This window comes from Mus musculus, chromosome 8 (genome assembly GCF_000001635.26).
Source record: "Mus musculus strain C57BL/6J chromosome 8, GRCm38.p6 C57BL/6J".
Taxonomy (NCBI): Eukaryota; Metazoa; Chordata; class Mammalia; order Rodentia; family Muridae; genus Mus; species Mus musculus.
In genome coordinates this window covers 3,609,303-3,629,378 of record NC_000074.6, presented here as the reverse complement: position 1 = coordinate 3,629,378, position 20,076 = coordinate 3,609,303, and the positions used below count along the sequence as shown (strand labels likewise).

The 20,076-nt window shown below is 50.5% G+C and overlaps 3 protein-coding genes across 24 annotated transcripts; 2 read left to right on the top strand and 1 right to left on the bottom strand.

The window, feature by feature from the left end:
* The first annotated feature begins 3,831 nt into the window (after positions 1 to 3,831).
* Positions 3,832 to 6,010, top strand: Pcp2 (Purkinje cell protein 2 (L7)). 18 transcript variants are annotated; one of them, NM_001372443.1, is made up of 5 exons: positions 3,832 to 3,909; positions 4,479 to 4,593; positions 4,747 to 4,871; positions 5,625 to 5,683; positions 5,821 to 6,010. In NM_001372443.1, the coding sequence occupies exons 1-4, from the start codon at positions 3,859 to 3,861 to the stop codon at positions 5,646 to 5,648; spliced, it is 315 nt and encodes a 104-aa protein (NP_001359372.1). In that variant the 5' UTR covers positions 3,832 to 3,858; the 3' UTR covers positions 5,649 to 5,683; positions 5,821 to 6,010. The 18 variants fall into 18 exon arrangements, with proteins under 18 accessions (NP_001359372.1, NP_001359381.1, NP_001123275.1 ...); NM_001372452.1 differs by lacking the exon at positions 5,625 to 5,683 and having other exon boundaries at positions 4,483 to 4,593; NM_001129803.2 differs by lacking the exon at positions 5,625 to 5,683.
* Positions 5,144 to 7,828, bottom strand: Pet100 (PET100 homolog). Its single transcript, NM_001195244.1, has 4 exons — positions 7,768 to 7,828; positions 6,951 to 7,037; positions 6,754 to 6,786; positions 5,144 to 6,155 (listed from the first exon to the last, which is right to left on the bottom strand). Exons 1-4 carry the CDS (start codon positions 7,792 to 7,794, stop codon positions 6,072 to 6,074), a joined length of 231 nt encoding a protein of 76 aa, NP_001182173.1. The 5' UTR covers positions 7,795 to 7,828; the 3' UTR covers positions 5,144 to 6,071.
* Positions 7,829 to 8,044: 216 nt separating this feature from the next.
* On the top strand, positions 8,045 to 19,292 carry Xab2 (XPA binding protein 2). 5 transcript variants are annotated; one of them, XR_870082.3, is made up of 19 exons: positions 8,045 to 8,151; positions 10,286 to 10,434; positions 10,713 to 10,836; positions 11,127 to 11,324; positions 12,995 to 13,129; positions 13,221 to 13,385; positions 14,990 to 15,134; positions 15,429 to 15,580; positions 15,670 to 15,789; positions 15,861 to 16,011; positions 16,089 to 16,220; positions 16,303 to 16,416; positions 17,545 to 17,707; positions 17,795 to 17,985; positions 18,143 to 18,265; positions 18,361 to 18,532; positions 18,705 to 18,834; positions 18,959 to 19,068; positions 19,160 to 19,292. XR_870082.3 is itself a non-coding variant. In NM_026156.2 (19 exons), the coding sequence occupies exons 1-19, from the start codon at positions 8,101 to 8,103 to the stop codon at positions 19,219 to 19,221; spliced, it is 2,568 nt and encodes an 855-aa protein (NP_080432.1). In that variant the 5' UTR covers positions 8,083 to 8,100; the 3' UTR covers positions 19,222 to 19,289. The 5 variants fall into 5 exon arrangements, 4 of the variants coding, with proteins under 4 accessions (XP_030099597.1, NP_080432.1, XP_006508927.1 ...); NM_026156.2 differs by having other exon boundaries at positions 8,083 to 8,151; positions 15,880 to 16,011; positions 19,160 to 19,289; XM_006508864.2 differs by having other exon boundaries at positions 8,097 to 8,151; positions 10,286 to 10,520; positions 15,880 to 16,011; positions 19,160 to 19,290.
* Positions 19,293 to 20,076: the final 784 nt, after the last annotated feature.

Here is a 20,076-nt window from a genome sequence, read left to right as displayed (position 1 = left end):
TGATGCTGCTTAAGTCTCCAAGTTGTGGCTAGGAATGGAGCTCAGCTGGTTAGAGTGCTTGCCTACTATGCACAAAGCTCTGGGTTCCAACCCAGCACCACATAAGCCAATCATAGTGCCCTACACATTAATCACAGTGACTTCTAGAGGTAAGGAGGATCCAGAATTCAATTCCATCCATGACTACATAGATTCTTAATAGCCAGGTTAGGTTACATGATATCATATTGTCTCTCAAAAAAATCCTATATGAGATCAAGGGGCGAGCTACATGTGAGGGTGACTGACAGGAGAAAAGTGAGAAGTGCCTAATATGAGTGGGAAGTGTCTGGCAGGAGCTAGAAGTGGGTAGCAGGAGTGGAGAGTGGCAGTGACCAGGCTTCTTAGCTAAGTCAAACTAGAGTGAAAATGAGAACATGACTGTATATACAAGGGAGAGTGCAGCCAGAGGTATCTAGAGGAGTCCAGAGCAGGGAAAGTAGTAGACTAGACATGACCAGTATTACTGAACTGGGCCATTAGAGGAGAGAGACAGTGAGAGGAAGAGAAAAGGGGATGGAGGTAAGCTGACCAAGAGAGCCAAGATTGATCCAAGAGACAGAAGAACCAAGAGAGTGTGTAGTTAAAATGGCTAGGTTATATAGGGATCAAAAGCTACAAGGAGGGAAGAGAAGCCCCTAAGCTGGAGAGGTTTAGGGTAGAGGCAGAAGTGAGAAAAGCAGAGAGAAGCCACAGGTTTAGCCTCAGTAAGCATGGAGGTTTTCGTGTGCTTGGGCATGCTGATATGCACCTCAGCTAACTGGTTTGAGACCTAATGCTGAGTCTTATTTGGGACCTGACAAAACTGACCTATCCTTCTTTGATGGGTTTCTTAGGTCAAGACAAGAGTTATGCTGAGAAAAACAAAAACAACAAAAAACATTTTTGTCTCTCTATTGAGGTATAGCTCCAGTTTTCTTTTAATTTGAAATGGGTTCTCACTGACTCACCAGGTGGGCCTTAAATTTGTAATCCTCCTGCTATATATAGCCTTCTGAGTAACTGGAAATACAAACCCGCACCCTCAGGATCAACCCATAAGATCTAACAGTTACAGTTACAGGTGAATAAGGACAGCCAGCCACCCTAAGTAGGACTTGGGACCTCTGGTGGTTTGAATAGGTATGGCCCCATAGACTCATGTGTCGGAATGCTTGGGCCACAAAGTGGCACTATTAGGTGTGGCCTTGTTGGAGGAAGTGTCACTGTGGAGGTGGGGCTTTGAGGTCGTATATGTTCAAGCTATGCTATGTGTGGCACACGGCAAGACCCAATTAAATATTTTCCGTTATAAGAGTTGCCATGGTCAGGGGCTGGAGAGATGGCTCAGTGGTTAAGAGCACTGGCTGCTCTTCCAGAGGACCTGGGTTCAATTTCCAGCACCCACATGTCAGCTCACCACTGTCTGTAACTCTGGCTCCCAGAATTCTGACACCTTCAGAAAGATACACATGTAGGCAAAATGTCAGTGCACAAATATAAATAAATAAAGATCTAAAAAAAATTATTGCCATGGTCATGGTATCTCTTCACTACAATAAAACTCTTTCTCCTTTAAAGCTTTGTTGAAAAGTCATTCACAGAGCTGGTGAGATGGCTCATCCAGGAAAAGCACTTTCTACCAAGGCTGAAGTTTCAGTTCAAGCCAGGAAACTAGATGCTGGAAGAGAGAACTGAGTCCTGGAAGCTGACCTCCACATGTGTGTCATGACACTCGCAAACGTACACAGAGTAATGACTTTTGGCATACTAAAGTGTTATACATCTATGCCATAAACCATCTGGCTGTTAAGTTAAGCCTGAGAATTGTGAGGAGGAAAGCCAAGTCCACAATTGTCTGACTAAAGCAAACTGTACTTCGGGGTGCACCCAGGGCTGGTCAACCGGCTGTCTCTACGGAATTTTAGAGAGCAGCCCTGCTGGCCTCTTGTCCCTTTTATAGGAGAGATAACACAGAGTTGCCCCTGTAAATGATACATTGTTAGAAAAAAAAAACAATGAAAGGAAAGAAATAGGAAGAACCATTCGTGTGAAGGGGGCCTCAGGTTTAGTGTATGTCTTAAAAACTTAAAGTTCACATCAGATCTAAGAAACAGGAACTTACTCCTAACTCTTAACTGCACACACAGTCCTTAACCTGCAAGGCATGTATTTCCTGTCTTGGTCTCGTGGGCGTTTGATCCTGGATAGTTTTATGTAACTCTGGTTGACCTGGAGCTTCCTATGTAGTTCAAGTTGGCCTTGAACTTGAGATCTTCCTGACTCGGGATTACACGTGTGTCTCAAAGAAGTGGACAGTGTTCCTGAGAATGACAGCAGGAGTTCCAGGGCAACCAGGGCTACATTTTAAGAAAGGGAGGGAGGGAGGAAGAAAGGAGAGAGGGGGAAGGGCTCAGTGCTTAAGAGTACTGATTGGCTTCTCTTCCATAAAACCCAGGTTCAATTGCCAGTTCCTCCATGGTGACTCACAACTATCCATAACTCCAATCTCAGGGGTCCAAATGCCCTCTGCTGATCTCATGAGCACATCATATACTTGCAAGCAAAATACCCAGATGCACAAAATAAATACAAAAACAACTCTAAAGCCAGGATGCTCGATGCCACGCCAGCCTAGCAATCCAGGACACACAATTTTCCAGGCCATGTCTCAAAAATAGAGGTAGAGAGCACTACAGAAAGACGCCTGGTGTTGACCTCCAGTCTTCATATGAGCATGCACACACCACACGTGCACACATACACTACTATGCAGACCCATGCACACACCACACGTGCACACATACACTACAACAAACCCATGCACGAACCACATGTGCACAATACACTACTACACAGATCCTACCTCACTTGCCCCAAGTGAAAGAAAATTAACTTTTTAACTTTATTTATCTAAACACTTTAAAAGATTTGTTTTATGTGTATGGCTGCTTTACCTGTATGTATGTCTGCACACCATGAGTGTTCCTGGTGCCCAGAGAAGCCAGAGAAGAGCAATAGATCCCTTAGAACTGAAGCTACAGATGGTTGTGAGCTGTTATGTGGGTGCTGGGACTCAAACCTAGTACTCTGGAAATGCAGCTAGTGCTCTTAGCCCATGAACTACCTCACTATCCCAGAAAAAAAGAAGCTTAACTGGTTTCCTGAAAGGTATCTTGGAGATAGGAACAGACTCTCAGAGCATGGTCAGAAAGCCACAGCTCATCAATGAAATGGTCAGGGACTTCCTGTCCTGCTCCATGCATAAATGAAAGACGAAGACAACTCAAATTGGCATTTGAGGGGCAGATAAACAGGAGCATCCGGTAGTTTCACAGGTGGTCGGGTAGCAGGAGCCGGGTTGGTTGGTTGGTCTGTGGAGAGTGCAGGGATTAAGGGAAGAGGCCTGGACCCCAACTTCTTCCTTGGCTACCCCCCTGAAAATGTCACCTGCCTTGCAGTGGACGAACTCACAGGCAGGAATGGGTTGGCTTGGGTGGGGACATCCTGCAGGTTCCACCCTCATGTTGGTTGATCTTCAACATTGTACTGACTTCTTCCCACTTGACATTCCTCAAGGTCCTGTGATCATGGCTGGGTCTAGTGAGGTTCAAACCTGCACTGCCCTACCCACACCCACACCCAGCTCAGCGTCAGTCAGGATCAACAATTACCTAGAGATCATCTTTCTGGGGCTTAAGCATTGGTGGGAGCAGATGGGATATGAGCTGGGGATTTGGGAATGGGGGAAGATATCTGCTCCCCCTCCCCCTACACCCTAGCCTTTTAAAAGGCCTTCTCAGGTCAGAGACCAGGAGAAAAGTATAGGAGAGATACACAATGGACCAGGAAGAAGAAAAGGGAGAGGGAGGCTCAGACCTTCTAGACAAGGTAAGAGGGCTCTGGCTGACTCCACCATCCGCTTCTTGAGGTCTCGGCACCTGTAATTGACAAGATTAATTCATTTATAGGGCATCTAATTAGCAAGCAAGTCTCTGGAGTCCCCTGACCCAGTTACTATAACACACAGGGGGTATAGGTAGGAGAGTATAAGAGCCCCTCCTCAGGGCAAATGAATGGATTCTTAGTACTGTCCCCCAAGAGATAGTAGGTACTAGGATTTAGGGGCACTTCTGAGCCCCATTTCCCTGGTAAGTGTCCCAACCCCCCAAATCAACCCAAGCCTGGTCTCAATCTAGGACAGTGGTAGAATGCTGTCCCTAGAGTCAGTACCATGTGAAATTGTGCTGCAGGCAGGGGCCCCAGGCTGGGAGGTGGGGGTTGGGGGAGTCAGGGGCAGGTCAGGGAAGGAGACTCAGGTTTCATTTAGAGAAATTCTGCAGACCCGTGAGGACTATGGTGAGAGCAGAGATGGGAAGGCAGGCACTGTTTCGGGTGGATGCTGTCTGGAAGACAGGGAAGGCACAGACCAAACTAAACCAATCACGTCTGTCCCCAAGGCAGGTTCACCGGACCAGGAAGGCTTCTTCAACCTGCTGACCCACGTGCAGGGCGATCGGATGGAGGAGCAGCGCTGTTCCTTGCAGGCTGGGCCAGGCCAGAACCCAGAAAGCCGTAAGCAGGGCGTGATTGGGCCGTGTGTGTGTGTGTGTGTGTGTGTGTGTGTGTGTGTGTGTGTGGCAGGAGTGCTGGGGTTCTGGGATCTTGTGGATCTTGGGACTCAGGATGGGGTCTGTATTCATGCCTGCCTGTCTCTGCTCCAAGCAGAGGGTGGCCCTGCTCCAGAGATGGACAATCTCATGGATATGCTGGTCAACACCCAGGGCCGCCGCATGGACGACCAGCGTGTAACAGTTAATTCCCTGCCTGGCTTCCAACCTATCGGCCCCAAGGTAGGTGATGTCCAGATTACCTGTGAGACTCCACATAGCTCTCTAAATCTATGACCTGTCTCTAGGCAGGAAAGGAGAGGACCCTATGAACACGTAAAGTGCTATGGGCTTAAGGTCAGGTGGCAGGACTCATGCTAGTGCAGAACTATGGCTGGAAATTACAGTTCCTGCTCCAACATCTGTATATTTGGGAGAGGCCACAGGGAGAAAACAGGCAGTTTTCCTGGAAGGCATATGAATGCATACCCCTATAAATCAATGAAGAGTAGGGCTTCTGTTTGGGAGTGTTTTGCTTTATTGTTTTTGAGACAGGGTTTCATGTAGCTCTGGCTGGCATGTTCTCCTACATGTGCATCCTGGGTTCTGGGATAACAGGTGTGAGTCACCATGAGTGATGTATGTGGGTAGGGATAGAACCCAGGGCTTTGATGCAGTCTCTATCAACTGAGCTCCAGCCCCAGCCCTATGTCTGTGTACATTAGCATACATGTTTAGAGCTCCGGGCACACGTGTGCACACGCAGGTGGAGGCCAGAAGTCAATCTCCTGCCCTGGGAGCTTTCAGTGCCCTGGAACTCCAGGTAGATCAGGCTCTCTAGCTAGGAAGCCCTTGGGATCCTCCTGACTCTTAAGCACTGAGATTACAAGTGCATAAACCCACACCTGGCTTAAACTCAGGTCTTCAAATGAGCATAGCAAGGATTTCAATGACTGAGCTATCTTCTCAACTCAACTGTTTGTTTGTTTGTTTTAGTATTTAGCTTTGAACTCAAAATAATCCTCCTGCCTGTTTCTTGAGTACTGGGATTACAGGTATACACTAACAGGCCAATGTCTGACCAAATACCACCACCCTAATTAGCAGACGAAAAAAAAACATTGTTTGGAGGCACTTCTGACTTGCACTTTCCTTGGTCCCCTCCCTCCGTCTGACCCTTCTTCATCCCCAGGATGGAATGCAGAAACGACCTGGGACCCTCAGCCCTCAACCCCTGCTCACCCCTCAGGATCCTGCTGCACTCAGCTTCCGCAGGAACAGCAGCCCCCAGCCCCAGACACAAGCTCCTTGAGAGTTCTAGCCATCCTGGGCCTCCCACTGGCCCCTGAAAACAATAAAACACTTGGCACTAGCAACAAAGAGTTGAGTGTGTGTTATTTTCTGTGGTGGGGAAGGGAGCTGGGACTTGAGGAACTGAAGGTCTCAGGAGCTCTGCTGGGCAGCTTGAAGAAGTCTCTCTTCTTTCTGCTTCCGGATCTTCTGCTTAAATTCTTCTAGCTCCTGGCGCTGGAATGGGGAAAGGGGTGTGATGGGAAGGAAGGAAGAGTACAGGCCTCACAGCCTGGACTCACTCACACTATCCTCCCTTTGGCTTCAGAGTTCAGTATCCACACTGGGAGCCCCATGCCAATCACAATCACTGTACAAGTGAGTTCAGCTTCATCCCTCGGGGAAAAGGTAATATGTGACACCATTTGTGCCCTCCCCTCTTTTTAAGATGGGGTCTCATATACTACAGGCTAGCCTTGAGCTCACCAGGCGGCAGAGAATAGCCAGAATTCTCAATCCTCTTGCATCCATCTCCTGAGTGCTGGAATGCTGGAATTACAGCTTCCTCTCCTGTCTCCCTCTCTCTATCCCCATGCAGCCCAGGCTAGCTTCAATCTGATACTCCTCCTACTCCTCCTTCCAAGTGTCCGTAGGTATACACCATCACAAACAACAAGAAACCTTTATGGAGACAAGGTCTCTAGCCCAGGCTAGTCTGGAATTCCTACTCAGTCTGCTGCTTCCACTTTCCTACCTATGGCTGAGGGTGAAATCTTTATTCCAAGCCCAACTAGGTAAGAGTGACTCAGCTCCTTGGGGAAAACAGGTTACTGACCTGACCCTCCTTCTCTCTTGGCCACAGCTCCCTCTGTGGAACAAAGTCACAGGTGAGAACACAAGGCAGGAGAATCCAGAGCCCCACATCCACAACAGGGTTGACTCATGAGAGGCAGACAATGGATCTCAATAGCAAGTTGGTGCTTCATACCCTCCCTTCCGCAGGAATTATCCATCAAGCACTTTGATACCCACCTTACGCTGGACAACATAGTCCTCAAACCACTCAGCCTGATTGGAGATCCAGAACATAACCACGGGGAAAGTGAGGTAGAGGGACATCTGTAAAAGCAGAGGTGGGTGGAGCACAGGGAGATTGCAGGGAAGCCCAAAGGACAGGTCCGGAGCTCAGCCTCAGGGGCTCCCCGGGAACCCCAGAAATCCTACCCGGAGAACAGAAACCTGGCACCTTAAAGCCTGGTTTTCATGATCAAGCAGATTTTACTCGTAGTAGTTCTGTCCACGACTCCCTTCCACCACCACCACACACAAACACACACACACACACACACACACACACACACACACACAGGCACACGTGCACGAAGGATGTAGAAGAGAGGGAAAGGAAGAGAGAGACTAACAGTCCAAGGGTTCCTACTACAAACACATATCCTTGAGATGTTATTAACTCCCAATCTGATACCCACCCGTAGCATCTCATATAGAGGGCCCTCTTTTTTTTTTTTTTTTTTTTCCAAATATATTCTCCTACTTCTAGAAATCCTATCTGAGACCCATCATGAGCTCTGGGCTCTCCTTCTGGAAACCCCACTCTGGATCTGAAGCCTCCCTTCCTTGAACCACCCTCTTCAGCTCTCCCATCTCTGAGACGCTTCCCTCCATTCTAAGCCCCCACATCTAGTGCTCCTTCTGCTGGGGTGCCAGTACAAGTCTCAGACACTTTCTCTGTGGAACGCCTCCCTGCCTTGCGCTTCTCTCACTTCCAAGATCTATTTTCATTTTCTGAAAGACCCCGGGTCCAGACGTCCAACGCCTAGAACTCACTGACCCGAAACACCTCCAGCTTCACCCCCATCTCGCTCTTCGGTTTTACGAAGCCACTTCCGCCCAAAGTCGACTGTCCAGTAATGCAAAACCTCATTGGTGCTGCCCAAGGGCCAATACGGAAGCGGAGTGGTCAGGAACCCGGGTCTGTGACGTCATCTTCCGGCGCCCCTTTGCTTCCGGTCACTTCCTTAACCACTCAAAATTTAACAGAGCAAGCGGTGCTGTCAAAGTGCGGTGCAGCCAATAGAAAACGGGTCTGTCTCGAAGAGGGCGGGCCTTCTGTGCGTGACGCCACTAGAGCGCGACTCTCGTCTGTACCTGGAGAGCCAGGAAGATGGTGGTGATGGCGCGAGTTCCGCGTTCCGAGCGGCCGGACCTTGTTTTTGTAAGTCTGCAGCGAGGTGGAGGGTGATTCGCTAGGGAAGATCCAAAGCTGGATACCTTACAGGATCGGAGTCTGGCTCTCGGGGGGGGAGGGCGGGGGGGGACTAGACCCCAGTCCATGGGGCGACATGTCAAAACACTGATCAGACCGGGAATAAAGAACCGTACGTACCCTCATGGCTCGAGTGAGGAGCTGCTGTTGAGGTTAAGAGGCCAGGAGGGGAATGAGAGTGAATCGACGTGGATTTTGATAGGCATAGTGACCGGCTAGTGTTCTGGATTCTGGATAACGGCTTGATGCACTCATGGAGATCACCGGTATCTGCCACCTGAGAAGAGGCTGGGGAAAATAATAAGTTAAAAACTTTAAAACTTTGGGTTGGGTGTGGTGGTGAATGCCCTTGATCCCAGAACTTGGGAGACAGAGGCAGGTGGATCTCTGTGAGTTTGCGGCCAGTGTGGTCTATATAGTGAATTCCAGGACAGCTAGAACAAATAGTGAGACCCCTGTCTCAAGAGCAACAAAACAAAACTTTAAAATGTTATTATACAGGCCAGGTATGAAGATAGGTGCGGTGGTGATAGTGTAAGCGTGAAGGATCAAAAGCCTGATGTCCGGGAGGAAGTGTGTGGTGCCTGGATACAACCAGCTGTCCATGACAGCGGCCAGGCCTCTGGCCCTAGTGCTGTGAGACGCTAGGGATTATGGGAAGGGCATAAGAGAAAATAATGGATGGTGAAGATATCCAAAACTCCTTGTATATATGTATGAAATTGTCAAAGACTTCTTAAGAGTGTGAGGATTGGGGCCAGGGAGTGAGATTTACTGAACAAAGCTGATATCTGGGCAGAGTCTCCTTAACAACTAAGAGATCTGTGTGGGCAGTTGAGTGCTGAGAGCCAGAGGTCTAAACTAACACTCTATCTAGCACAGTAGTTTGAAACCTTCCTAATGTGTGATCCTTCAATACAGTTCCTCATGTTGTGTAACTGCCAACAATAAAATCGTTTTCATTGCTACTTCATAATTGTACTTTTGCTACTGTTATGAATCATAATGTAAATATCTGTGTTTTCTGGTGTTTTTAGGCAGCCCATGTGAAAGGGATTTTTTTGGTCCTCAAAGGCATAGTGGCCGTAGATTGAGAACCACTGCTTTAGCTAATATCTGGTGATCCAGCTTCAATAGAGGAAGAAATCATGTCTGGGACCTTGTTGTGTTGTGTCCGTTTGCTTGTTAAAGATGTATTTTTAAAATTATGTTTATGTGGATGTCTTTGTGTGGGTATGTGCATGTGAGTCAGGTGTCCACACAGGCCCTAGTCTAGAGTTATAGGTAATTATGAGCTGCCTGGAATGAGTGCAGTCCTTTGCAAGAGCAGTACATACTCTTCACTGTTGAGCCATGTCTCCAGCCCTGTTTGTTTTTAACTATAGCGTGTATTGTAAGTGCATGGGCTGTGTGTGTATGAATGCGCATTGACCAGAAATAGACATGAGCTGACTTTCCGTTGCTCTCCATCTGACTTTTGAGACAAAGTCTTCTCACTGAACTTGAAGCTCACTGGCGGGCTAAATGGCTGGCCAGTGAGCCCTAGGGATCTAGGGACCTGTTTGTGTTTGCCCAGCACTGGGGTGTATAGATACATAACGCGATGCCTGGCATTGCCCAGCATTGGGGTTTTTAGATACATACTGCCATGCCTGGCATTTACGTGAGTGTTGGAGATCTGAACTCAGGCAATCATGCTTGTGCGTACCAACTGAGCCATCTTTCTACTTCTTTTTGTTTATTTGTTTGTTTGTTTTTAATTTTAACATGTGTAAGAGGCAAGTCATGTGCCTGCCACTGTGTGCATGTGGAAGGTAGAGGACAACGTAAGGAGTTGATTCCTTCCTACCATGGGACTCAGTCTCAGTGGCAGGTGACTCTACCCACTGGGCATCTCACCAACCTCCCATTTGTTTTATTCTTTGCCTCTGAGATGGTGGGAGTATAGACTTGCACCACTGCCTTTTGAAAGGGTATGGAGTTTTTGTAGAAGCCTAGAGTTTGGGGCTAAGCCCCAGGATGGGTTGTGACTCTACTGAGACTAAAGACAGGCTTCTCGTCTCCCCTTCCCTGGCCCTGGCAGGAGGAAGAGGACCTTCCCTATGAGGAAGAAATCATGAGGAACCAGTTCTCCGTCAAATGCTGGCTCCGCTACATCGAGTTCAAACAGGGGGCCCCCAAGCCCCGACTCAACCAGTTGTATGAGCGGGCACTCAAACTGCTTCCCTGCAGGTGCAAATGGCCCTCCCTGTGCTACCCTGCTCATCAGCTCCCACCCCTCTACACCCAGTCACAATACAAGTGACTGTGTGTCCCAGGTGAATGCTGTGTATTCCTTTACTGAAGCACAGCCCCTGATAGGTCACACCTTCCCTCATGTCCAAGCCTGTCCCTTCCCTGTGAGATCTCTTGCCCCTCCTCAGTCCCTTTTTCACCACAGTTGCCTCTAGAACAAAGAAAGGGTTCTGGGGTTCCATAAACCCATCTTATCTGCCTTTCCTGCTCTTTAGCTACAAACTCTGGTACCGATATCTGAAGGCACGCCGGGCACAGGTGAAACATCGCTGTGTGACTGATCCTGCCTATGAAGATGTCAACAACTGCCATGAGAGGGCCTTTGTGTTCATGCACAAGGTAGGGATCTGGAGAGGGGTGTGCGGGCAGGCGCACTCCTGGCAACTATTTCCCCAGTGAGATGTAAAGGGGTATCTTCCTCTTCCTCATAGTGCTCCAGCAAAACAGGGCACAGGTCCACCAAAGTGTTTTATCAGCTTGAGGAAATAATGACTCTCTTGGGCTTATTTACAGAGCCTGGGTGGCAGGTGATGACCCCTATTGCTTCCCTGCTGCCCCTGTGCCCTAGATATGAAGTGTAAGGAAGCTATGGAGCCTGTGCCTCAGACCCCTCACTCCATTATTTTCAGATGCCACGCCTGTGGTTAGACTACTGCCAGTTTCTCATGGACCAGGGAAGGGTAACACATACCCGCCGCACCTTTGACCGTGCCCTCAGGGCACTGCCCATCACACAACACTCTCGCATCTGGCCCCTGTATCTACGTTTCCTGCGCTCCCACCCACTGCCTGAGACTGCTGTGCGAGGCTACCGTCGCTTCCTCAAGGTGAGCACCATTGAAGTGACCAGTTCCTAGGTAGGCTTCCAAACATGGCTCACTGGGATAGGGACCTTCCCAATATGCAATAAATAGGCTGCAGGAAGAGGCTCCGATGAATAGGTACAGTTTATTCATGGTTTCTTTCTTTGTGAGTGTGTGTTGTGTATTTATGTGTGTGTGTGTACACCCATGTATGTGGAGGCCCAACGTTGACACTGATGTCTTCCTCGATCAATCTTTACTTTATTGAGGCAAGATCTTTTAGTGAACCCAGACTAGATTTAGCCAGTTCTAGCTAGCCCCACAGATCCCCTTTCCAGTGCTGTCATAGTTACCCAATGTTTATGTGGGCTCTACAGATCCAAACTCCAGTCCCCACACTTGCAAGGCAAATGCTTTATACCCTGAGCTAACTCCCTTTATACCCTGAGCTAAGCACTGTAACTTATTATCTTTAGTTTTCAAGTCTTTAGCTTTTAGCTTATGCCCACTTCCCAGTGGGCACAGAGATGAGAGCCAGGAGCACCATACATGGGGCTCTCACCACCACTTGCCCAGGACTTTCAGTCTAACAGGGTAAACACATGCATGACCCAGCTATGTGAAGTAGAATAAAACCAGAGCCACAGTAAGAGGTGGGAGTAAGATATCTGGATGGTGGGCTGCATTGCAAGCAGAGCGTTGTAGCTCATGCTTGTGATATTGGTATTGTAATTTCTTTTTTTTTTTTAATTTTTTTTTTTTTTTAAAGATTTATTTATTTATTATATGTAAGTACACTGTAGCTGTCCAGAAGAGGGAGTCAGATCTTGTTACAGATGGTTGTGAGCCACCATGTGGTTGCTGGGATTTGAACTCCGGACCTTCGGGAGAACAGTAGGGTGCTCTTACCCACTGAGCCATCTCACCAGCCCGGTATTGTAATTTCTTAGCATGGTACTGCTTGGATGACAGTTTGTGACAGAAGCAGATCCTTCCCTGACTACCAGTGTCTTAAGTTGGTCTGCCTAGAATTAGCATTGGACAGTATTGGGGTTGTGGCAGGGAGGTGTCAAGGCTAAGGGAGGTGCCAAGGGTGGACACTCAGGACCAAGACTGAAGGTCCAGACAAGATTACTGTCTTAGTTTCTCTTCCTCTTGCTGTAAGAAACACCCTGAAGCAATCGGCTTTTTTGGCTCACAGTTTAGGGGTGCAGTCCTTCATAGAAGGCGATGGGAGTTTGAAACAGCTATGAATCCATGATCAGAAAACAGCTATGCACACATGCTTCTTATACAGCACCATACAGGATCCCTGCCCAGGAAATGATCCCTTTCATAATCAACACGAGTCTTCTCATCCAGATAGTCTCTCACACATATACCCTAAGGCTTGTCTCAGAAGTGATTCTAGAGTCTGTCAAGTTGACAGTTAGCACTAACCACCATAAGTACTGTAGCCGTGTTAGGCCTGTGGTATCAAGACTGACCCAAAGGAGCCAAGACCAAACCAGTAAGGCCTAATGCTGGAGTATTGACTTCAGGCTGGACCACCATAGCACTGAGGCCGGGTTAGTGGGGCTGACTGTTTGCTAAAACTGGTGGTGGTGGGAGTGACGATAGCCACTTAGTCAGAAGAGAGATATCATCTCCTGCATCCCCAGTCACCTTCAGTGGGGTGGGTATTCATTCTCCAGCTGAGTCCTGAGAGCGCTGAGGAATACATCGAGTATCTCAAATCCAGTGACCGGCTAGACGAGGCTGCACAGCGCCTGGCCACCGTGGTGAATGATGAGCGCTTTGTATCCAAGGCTGGTAAATCCAACTACCAGGTGGGTTCCCTGGAATGTGGAGACTGGGTGAGAGGTGTCTTCCCTCATGGACCGAGACTGAGATGTTCCCCCAACACCCTGTGTCCTGCAGCTGTGGCACGAGCTGTGTGACCTTATCTCCCAGAATCCGGACAAGGTACAGTCTCTCAATGTGGATGCCATAATCCGTGGTGGGCTCACCCGTTTCACTGACCAGCTGGGCAAGCTGTGGTGCTCTTTGGCAGACTACTATATCCGCAGTGGCCACTTCGAAAAGGTATGTGGGTGCCTAGACCTCTGCTGTTAGGTGGGTCTCTGAAGGACACACAGTGCATGGGCAGGACACAAGTACAGATATGCTGTGTGAGACATATCACATACATGCACACATTTGCCATCCCAGTGGTGGTGATGGGAACAGGAGTCCTGTAGACAGGTGAACCTTCGGGACAGCCTGACTCAGTGTCTGGTCCTCTCACATCCTAGCTGTGTAGCCTGGGAACTTGTAAGCTTGTGTGGAGGAGTGCAGCCACTTGTGTACCCTTAACCAAAAACCTAGCTTCTCTACTCAGGAAAGTTGTCCTTTCCGACTTAGTGATGTAGTGTGCAGCTTTGGGAGAGATGTACATGGGGCAGTGAGGAGGGGAAGGGGACACCTGCCTGTCCAGTCTGATCAGCTGAATCAGCTCTAGCATTAGTGGGGTGACAGATGTCTCAACCAGACTGCCCTCACAGATGTCCCCAATATTCCTATTTGCAAAATGGGGGTGTGGCCACGCTTTACCTGTAAGGAACTGGTGCATCGACAAAGGCCGAGTACTCACCTAGTGCCCTCAGATAGTTTCCACTGTCTGTCCTTCCATCTTGCTTTCTAGAAACATGCTGGGATCAGGGTTTGGATGGGACTCTGAGAACCTCCATAGGACTAAACTGGGGGTACTGTGGTCTAAGGAAACTGGGTAGGAGGCCATTGTGAGTAGCTTAGGGGGTTGCGATTTGCACTGTTGGGCTGGGCAAGGTAGGGGGCTGCAGCAAGAGAATTGCAAAGCTCATAAGCCCCTTTCCCGAGTGCCTGCATGAAAACATGGGATAGGGAGACAGGGCTGTGCTTTCTAGGGATGGAAAGAGTCTAGAGAACACAAGGTTGTGAAGGGGTCAGGCAGCCATTGGAGGAGAGTGGGAGCCTCCAGAGACAGGCTGTGTTATATGACTTTTCCTGACGAGACATGAACAAATGTCTCTTCACCACAGATAGGTGATTTATTTCATTTTCCAAGTGTGTGCACATAGCAAACCAGTGAACTTACTGGGCTTCCTTACATGAACATGGGTGAGGGTGACTCAGAAGTAGCTGCATCAATGAAGACCCAGCACAGTTGGGAGAACATTCACAAAAGCTGCGTCCTTAGACCTTCCTTCTGACTTGGAGACAGGCTGGGCCTTGGGGGTTGCTTGGAGAGTCTCCCCTAGCAGTTGTTACTGTTTGCATAACTTGGGGTGGGGGGAGGTCTTGTGACTCTTACACGTCTCATTTACTTTCTGAGCCTTCAGAGACTGACTCCCTCCCTCCAGAACGGATTGTTGGGATTAGGAAGAAAAAGCTTCACAGCAGGCTGAGCTCAGGGTTCTGTGGGAGCTGAAGTCTGGCTGCTCACCTCTTCTCACTTCAATCTTGCGTCCATGCTACACAAGACACTACCCAGCTTACAAAGGTGGCCCTTCAGCTTCAGACTGACAGGCAGTGCAGGGCAGGAACAGGCCAGCAGGCTTCTATCCTTCGCTCAGCATTGGTCAGCTGGGGATGCTGGCAGTGGGTCCTTGTGGGCGGGCTCTCACGCCTCTCCTCTGGACTTTTCCTCACACTGGACCTGAACCCCACAGGCTCGGGATGTGTATGAGGAGGCCATCCGCACGGTGATGACCGTGCGGGACTTCACCCAGGTGTTCGACAGCTACGCCCAGTTTGAGGAGAGCATGATTGCAGCGAAGATGGAGACTGCCTCTGAACTGGGGCGTGAGGAGGAGGGTACGACGTAGGTCTATGGACTCGGGAGGAGAGGGTTGAGTTCCTAGCCACTGGTGTGGAACAGGCTGTCAAGGAGAGGGGCTGGATGGACACTGGGCCAAGAAATCCTGGCGTAGTCTCAATTGAGTACAGGCATGGCAGGAGGGCTGGTGCTAGGTTCGTGGAGGTCAGCGTGGCTCTTTAGGTCTACAACACTGGGCTTGGAGGAAGGGAAGCTAGGAACAGAAGTAGACAGGGCCTGTGCCATCCATCACCTCCAGTCTCCCTGGCTTCATGAACATATCTGGCTTCTAGACGATGTGGACCTAGAGCTGCGCCTGGCCCGCTTCGAACAGCTCATCAGCCGACGGCCCCTGCTTCTCAATAGTGTCCTTCTGCGCCAGAACCCACACCACGTCCACGAGTGGCACAAGCGTGTAGCCCTCCATCAGGGCCGCCCTCGGGAGGTGTGTGATGGTTCCAACCCGTCTCCTTCTGCCCCATAGAGCTGCCATGGCCCAACCCTGCCCTCACTTGTGTGACCTTCCTGCTCTAGATTATCAACACATACACAGAGGCTGTGCAAACAGTAGACCCCTTCAAAGCCACAGGCAAGCCCCACACACTGTGGGTTGCATTCGCCAAGTTTTACGAAGACAATGGACAGCTGGATGATGTGAGTGTGCGGTGTGTGTATTACATTTCACCACGGGACTTGGGGTGGCCAAGTGGCAAGACCTCAGCTAGTCTCTGCCCATTACCACAGGCTCGTGTCATCCTAGAGAAGGCCACCAAGGTGAACTTCAAGCAGGTGGATGACCTGGCAAGTGTGTGGTGCCAGTGTGGGGAGCTAGAGCTCAGGCACGAGAATTACGATGAGGCCTTAAAGCTGCTGCGGGTAAGGATGTGAGGACAGCCAGGGATGTGCAGTGGGCCGGGACAGCCCTCAGTGCCTCTGCCTCTGCCTCTCCACAGAAAGCCACGGCTTTGCCTGCCCGCCGAGCTGAGTACTTTGATGGTTCAGAACCTGTGCAGAACCGTGTATATAAGTCGCTGAAGGTGTGGTCCATGCTTGCCGACTTGGAGGAAAGCCTGGGCACTTTCCAGGTCAGCTACCGTAGACAGGGGTGAAGTGGAGCTGGTTCTCGGCTTCAGAGCAGAGTGTGCCCTGACCCGTTTGTTCCCACAGTCAACCAAGGCCGTGTATGACCGAATCCTGGACCTGCGCATAGCCACGCCACAGATCGTTATTAACTATGCCATGTTCCTGGAGGAGCACAAGTACTTTGAGGAGAGCTTCAAGGTGAGGCAAGCCCCGAGGTGCAGGTCAAAGGCACGGCAAGGCACTTCCTCATTCATGGTCTGCAGGGAAGGCACTCCCTCATGGTCTGCAGGTGTCCATGTGTCTCCACTGTCTTCACTGTCCTCTCACTGTCACTGCCTGTGTACATGTGTGTTTGGGAACATGAAACCAAACCTCTGACGGAAGCAAGTTAAGGGAGAAGACTTCGTTCTGGCTCACAGAGGATACAATCACTGGTGGGCAAGGCAAGGCATGGCAGCAGAAAACCTGTGGCTGACTGTGCTGCACCTGCAGAGGGATGCACAGGAGGATGAATGTTGGGAACTGGCTCGTTTTCTCCTTTTGTAGTCTAGGATCTCAGCCCATGAGATGGCGCCCACCCCCATTTAAGATGGATCAGTCTGCTTCAGTTCATAGGATCGAGATAATCCTTCGCAGACATAGCTAAAGTTTGTCCCTTAGGTTATTCTACATCCTGTTAGGTTGACAATAGTAACTGTCACGGGGGTAATTTCTTTTCCTTTTGGCAGTGGTATATATGGAACCCAGAACTTTGGGCATTCAAAGCAGGGGCTCTTACCACTGAGCAACATCTCAGCCTTTGATCTCTTGTAAAGCCACTAGTTGTGGCTGGTAAGGTCCATGCTAACGAGGTCATTTTAAGTCCTTTTCCTCATTTCCAAAATAAGTGCTTGCATAAGGCCCTGGGCATCAGGGTCTCAGCATGTGAACACTGTGGGATATGGGTTCTTCTCCCATAGCCAGCTACTGCAAGGCCTTGGGGGAAATAGGACAAAGGTGGGAGCTATGTGTGCAGCTCCCCTTGGTTTCTGTTCAGGTAATAGTGTGTGGGTCAGCACAGTGTGGCCATAGGCAGGTACACAGATAGGGAGGCTGCATCTGTTCTTGTGTCCCTAACCTCTGCCCAGGACCTGGGCACCTGTGTCTGTAGAGCTTAGGAGCTACCTTGTCCATGAGGTATCAGACTGTGTTTAGAAAGTCCCTATTGCACCCCTGCCTTAGCTCCTGTAGTTGGTGGGGGGAAACAGGGTGACATGCTTAACTTTGCCAAGATGGAGGGGTGGGCAAGGGCATCTGGGTGCTAATACCTGGCTTCCTTGGAAACAGGCATATGAGCGTGGCATCTCACTGTTCAAGTGGCCCAATGTTTCAGACATCTGGAGCACCTACCTGACCAAATTCATCTCGCGCTATGGGGGCCGAAAGCTGGAGCGTGCACGGGATCTCTTTGAGCAGGCACTCGATGGCTGCCCACCAAAATATGCCAAGAGTGAGGAGTCTGTGGGCTGTCATGGGACGTGGGGATGAGTAGCATGTGCTGAGTGGCGCGCTGCTAACTGGACCCTTGTGTGTGCAGCTTTATACCTGCTCTACGCACAGCTGGAGGAGGAGTGGGGCCTTGCCCGCCATGCCATGGCTGTGTATGACCGTGCGACCAGGGCAGTGGAGCCAGCACAGCAGTACGACATGTTTAACATCTACATCAAGCGAGCTGCTGAGATCTATGGCGTCACCCACACTCGTGGCATCTACCAGAAGGCCATTGAGGTACCCACCACTAGTGACCTGGTATGGGGTTGGGGTCCATGCAGACAGAAGGATCCCAGAAAGCCTGCCTGTGGAGAGGATGGCAGAAGGCTTTCCTACAGGCAGGCACTGGGACCCCTTTCCTTCACCCCTGCTCTCCCTGACCCCATGGTGCCAGGTGCTGTCTGATGAGCATGCCCGTGAGATGTGCCTGCGGTTTGCAGACATGGAGTGCAAGCTCGGTGAAATCGACCGCGCCCGGGCCATCTACAGCTTCTGCTCCCAGATCTGTGATCCCCGGGTACGGGTTGTGCCTAGTGTTGGAGAGGTGAGGGTGGGCAGTGGGGATGCTGTGCCAAGCACCTGGCTCAACCACATGCCTGCGCCCCACCACAGACAACTGGGGCATTCTGGCAAACATGGAAGGACTTTGAGGTTCGGCACGGCAATGAGGATACCATCAGGGAGATGCTGAGGATACGGCGGAGTGTGCAGGCCACATACAATACTCAGGTCAACTTCATGGCTTCACAGATGCTCAAGGTGTCGGGCAGTGCCACAGGCACCGGTGAGCTTCTTTAACCCCCCCTTTCCTTTTCATGGCTAGGCCACATGGAGCAATGTCTGCCCTGTCCCAGAGCACTCACGGCCCAGCCTAGGCTTCCTAGGCCTGGCAGCATTTGGAGAGGGCTTGAGGTCTAACCTTAACCTTCTCTCCCTCATTGGCCCTGCACCTCCAGTGTCTGACCTGGCTCCTGGGCAGAGTGGCATGGATGACATGAAGCTGCTGGAACAGAGAGCAGAACAGCTGGCAGCTGAGGCGGAGCGGGACCAGCCCCCCAGGGCCCAGAGCAAGATCTTCTTTGTGAGGTGAGAGCAGGTGGGGGGTGGGCCAGTCCTTCTTAGGAAAGGGGTATTCCAGAGAAGCTGCTGGGGGCTGGAGGGGGTCCACTGAAGCAGCTGGCAGCTACCAGCTTCCCTCTCGAAACCCTAGGAGTGATGCATCCAGGGAGGAATTGGCAGAGCTGGCTCAGCAGGCCAACCCTGAGGAGATCCAGCTGGGCGAGGATGAGGACGAGGACGAGATGGACCTGGAGCCCAATGGTCAGTGGCCAGCCCAGGGGCCAGGGTTAAGAGCAGAGGTGGGCCACCCCCCATCCACCCCCACCTTGACCCCACTTCTTTTCCCCCACAGAAGTCCGACTGGAACAGCAGAGTGTACCAGCTGCTGTGTTCGGGAGCCTAAAGGAAGACTGACTCCCTCCACACTTTTTCTTCCATGGTCACTCCCCCATAACTACCCTTCTAATACATCCCCTCTTTGTACATCCCGGTCTTGACCTCCTTCCTGCCGTCCAGGTGCCTCAGGGCGTGCTAGCTTAGAACTGCCTGGCTCTCAGCACTGATTGGCTGGGACAGGAGGTGGAGTAGTCAGGGGATATGGCATGTGGACAACCTGCCCTCACCCTGCAGAGCCAGTTCTGGACGCTGCAGGGCCAGTTCCCCTGCCCCATCCCAGGCCTCTTGTCAGGCTTGCCCAGTAAGAAACCTCCTTGAGCCCCAAACCGAGGGACACCTGGCCCTACTTACGTGGGTGTCATAGATCCGGGAGTTCACAAACCCTTGTGTCTCCATGTAGTAATAGGCTCCGTGGACCTACTAGCAAGGTGCTTGTATCCCTGGCTAAAGGCCAAACACCAGGCCTGGTGTACAGGCCACATCCAGGGTGGAGCCCTTCTAGCTTAAGCTCTGGGAAGCCATTAGTGGCCTCTAGATCATTAAGGGGCTTTTGGCATCAGGAGACATAATCAGATTTGTGTTTGAGCCGGTCACGCAGGCTGCCGTGTGAGCAGGGCGCAGTTGGAGACAGGCTATTGGCTTGGACCATGGGATAGCTGGAGGGGTGAGTTCTATACAATTTGGCAGTATCTGGGAAGCAAGGCTGTAGTGAGCCTAACATCTGAACTCTGCACCTACAGTGGCAACTAGATCCTCTGATAAGGGGCTCTGAGGAAGGACACAGAATCCCCAGCTCAGAGACTGTAACTGGGCTCAGAAATGAAGGCAGGTTGGCAACAGGAAACAGGGATCGGGTTAGAAGTTGGCTGCACA

Excerpts from the sequence above, each read along its gene's own strand:
- Pcp2 (NM_001129803.2), top strand. The coding sequence starts at position 3,859 with ATGGACCAGGAAGAAGAAAAGGGAGAGGGAGGCTCAGACCTTCTAGAC. Across the intron at positions 3,910-4,478 it reads GCTCAGACCTTCTAGACAAG|GCAGGTTCACCGGACCAGGA; the intron begins GTAAGAGGGCTC and ends TCTGTCCCCAAG. Across the intron at positions 4,872-5,820 it reads TCCAACCTATCGGCCCCAAG|GATGGAATGCAGAAACGACC; the intron begins GTAGGTGATGTC and ends CTTCATCCCCAG.
- Pet100 (NM_001195244.1), bottom strand. The coding sequence starts at position 7,794 with ATGGGGGTGAAGCTGGAGGTGTTTCGG. Across the intron at positions 6,787-6,950 it reads ACTATGTTGTCCAGCGTAAG|AGGGAGCTGTGGCCAAGAGA; the intron begins GTGGGTATCAAA and ends TTTGTTCCACAG. Across the intron at positions 6,156-6,753 it reads CAAGAGAGAAGGAGGGTCAG|CGCCAGGAGCTAGAAGAATT; the intron begins GTCAGTAACCTG and ends TCCCCATTCCAG.
- Xab2 (NM_026156.2), top strand. The coding sequence starts at position 8,101 with ATGGTGGTGATGGCGCGAGTTCCGCGTTCCGAGCGGCCGGACCTTGTT. Across the intron at positions 15,790-15,879 it reads ACAATGGACAGCTGGATGAT|GCTCGTGTCATCCTAGAGAA; the intron begins GTGAGTGTGCGG and ends CCATTACCACAG. Across the intron at positions 19,069-19,159 it reads GATGGACCTGGAGCCCAATG|AAGTCCGACTGGAACAGCAG; the intron begins GTCAGTGGCCAG and ends TTTCCCCCACAG.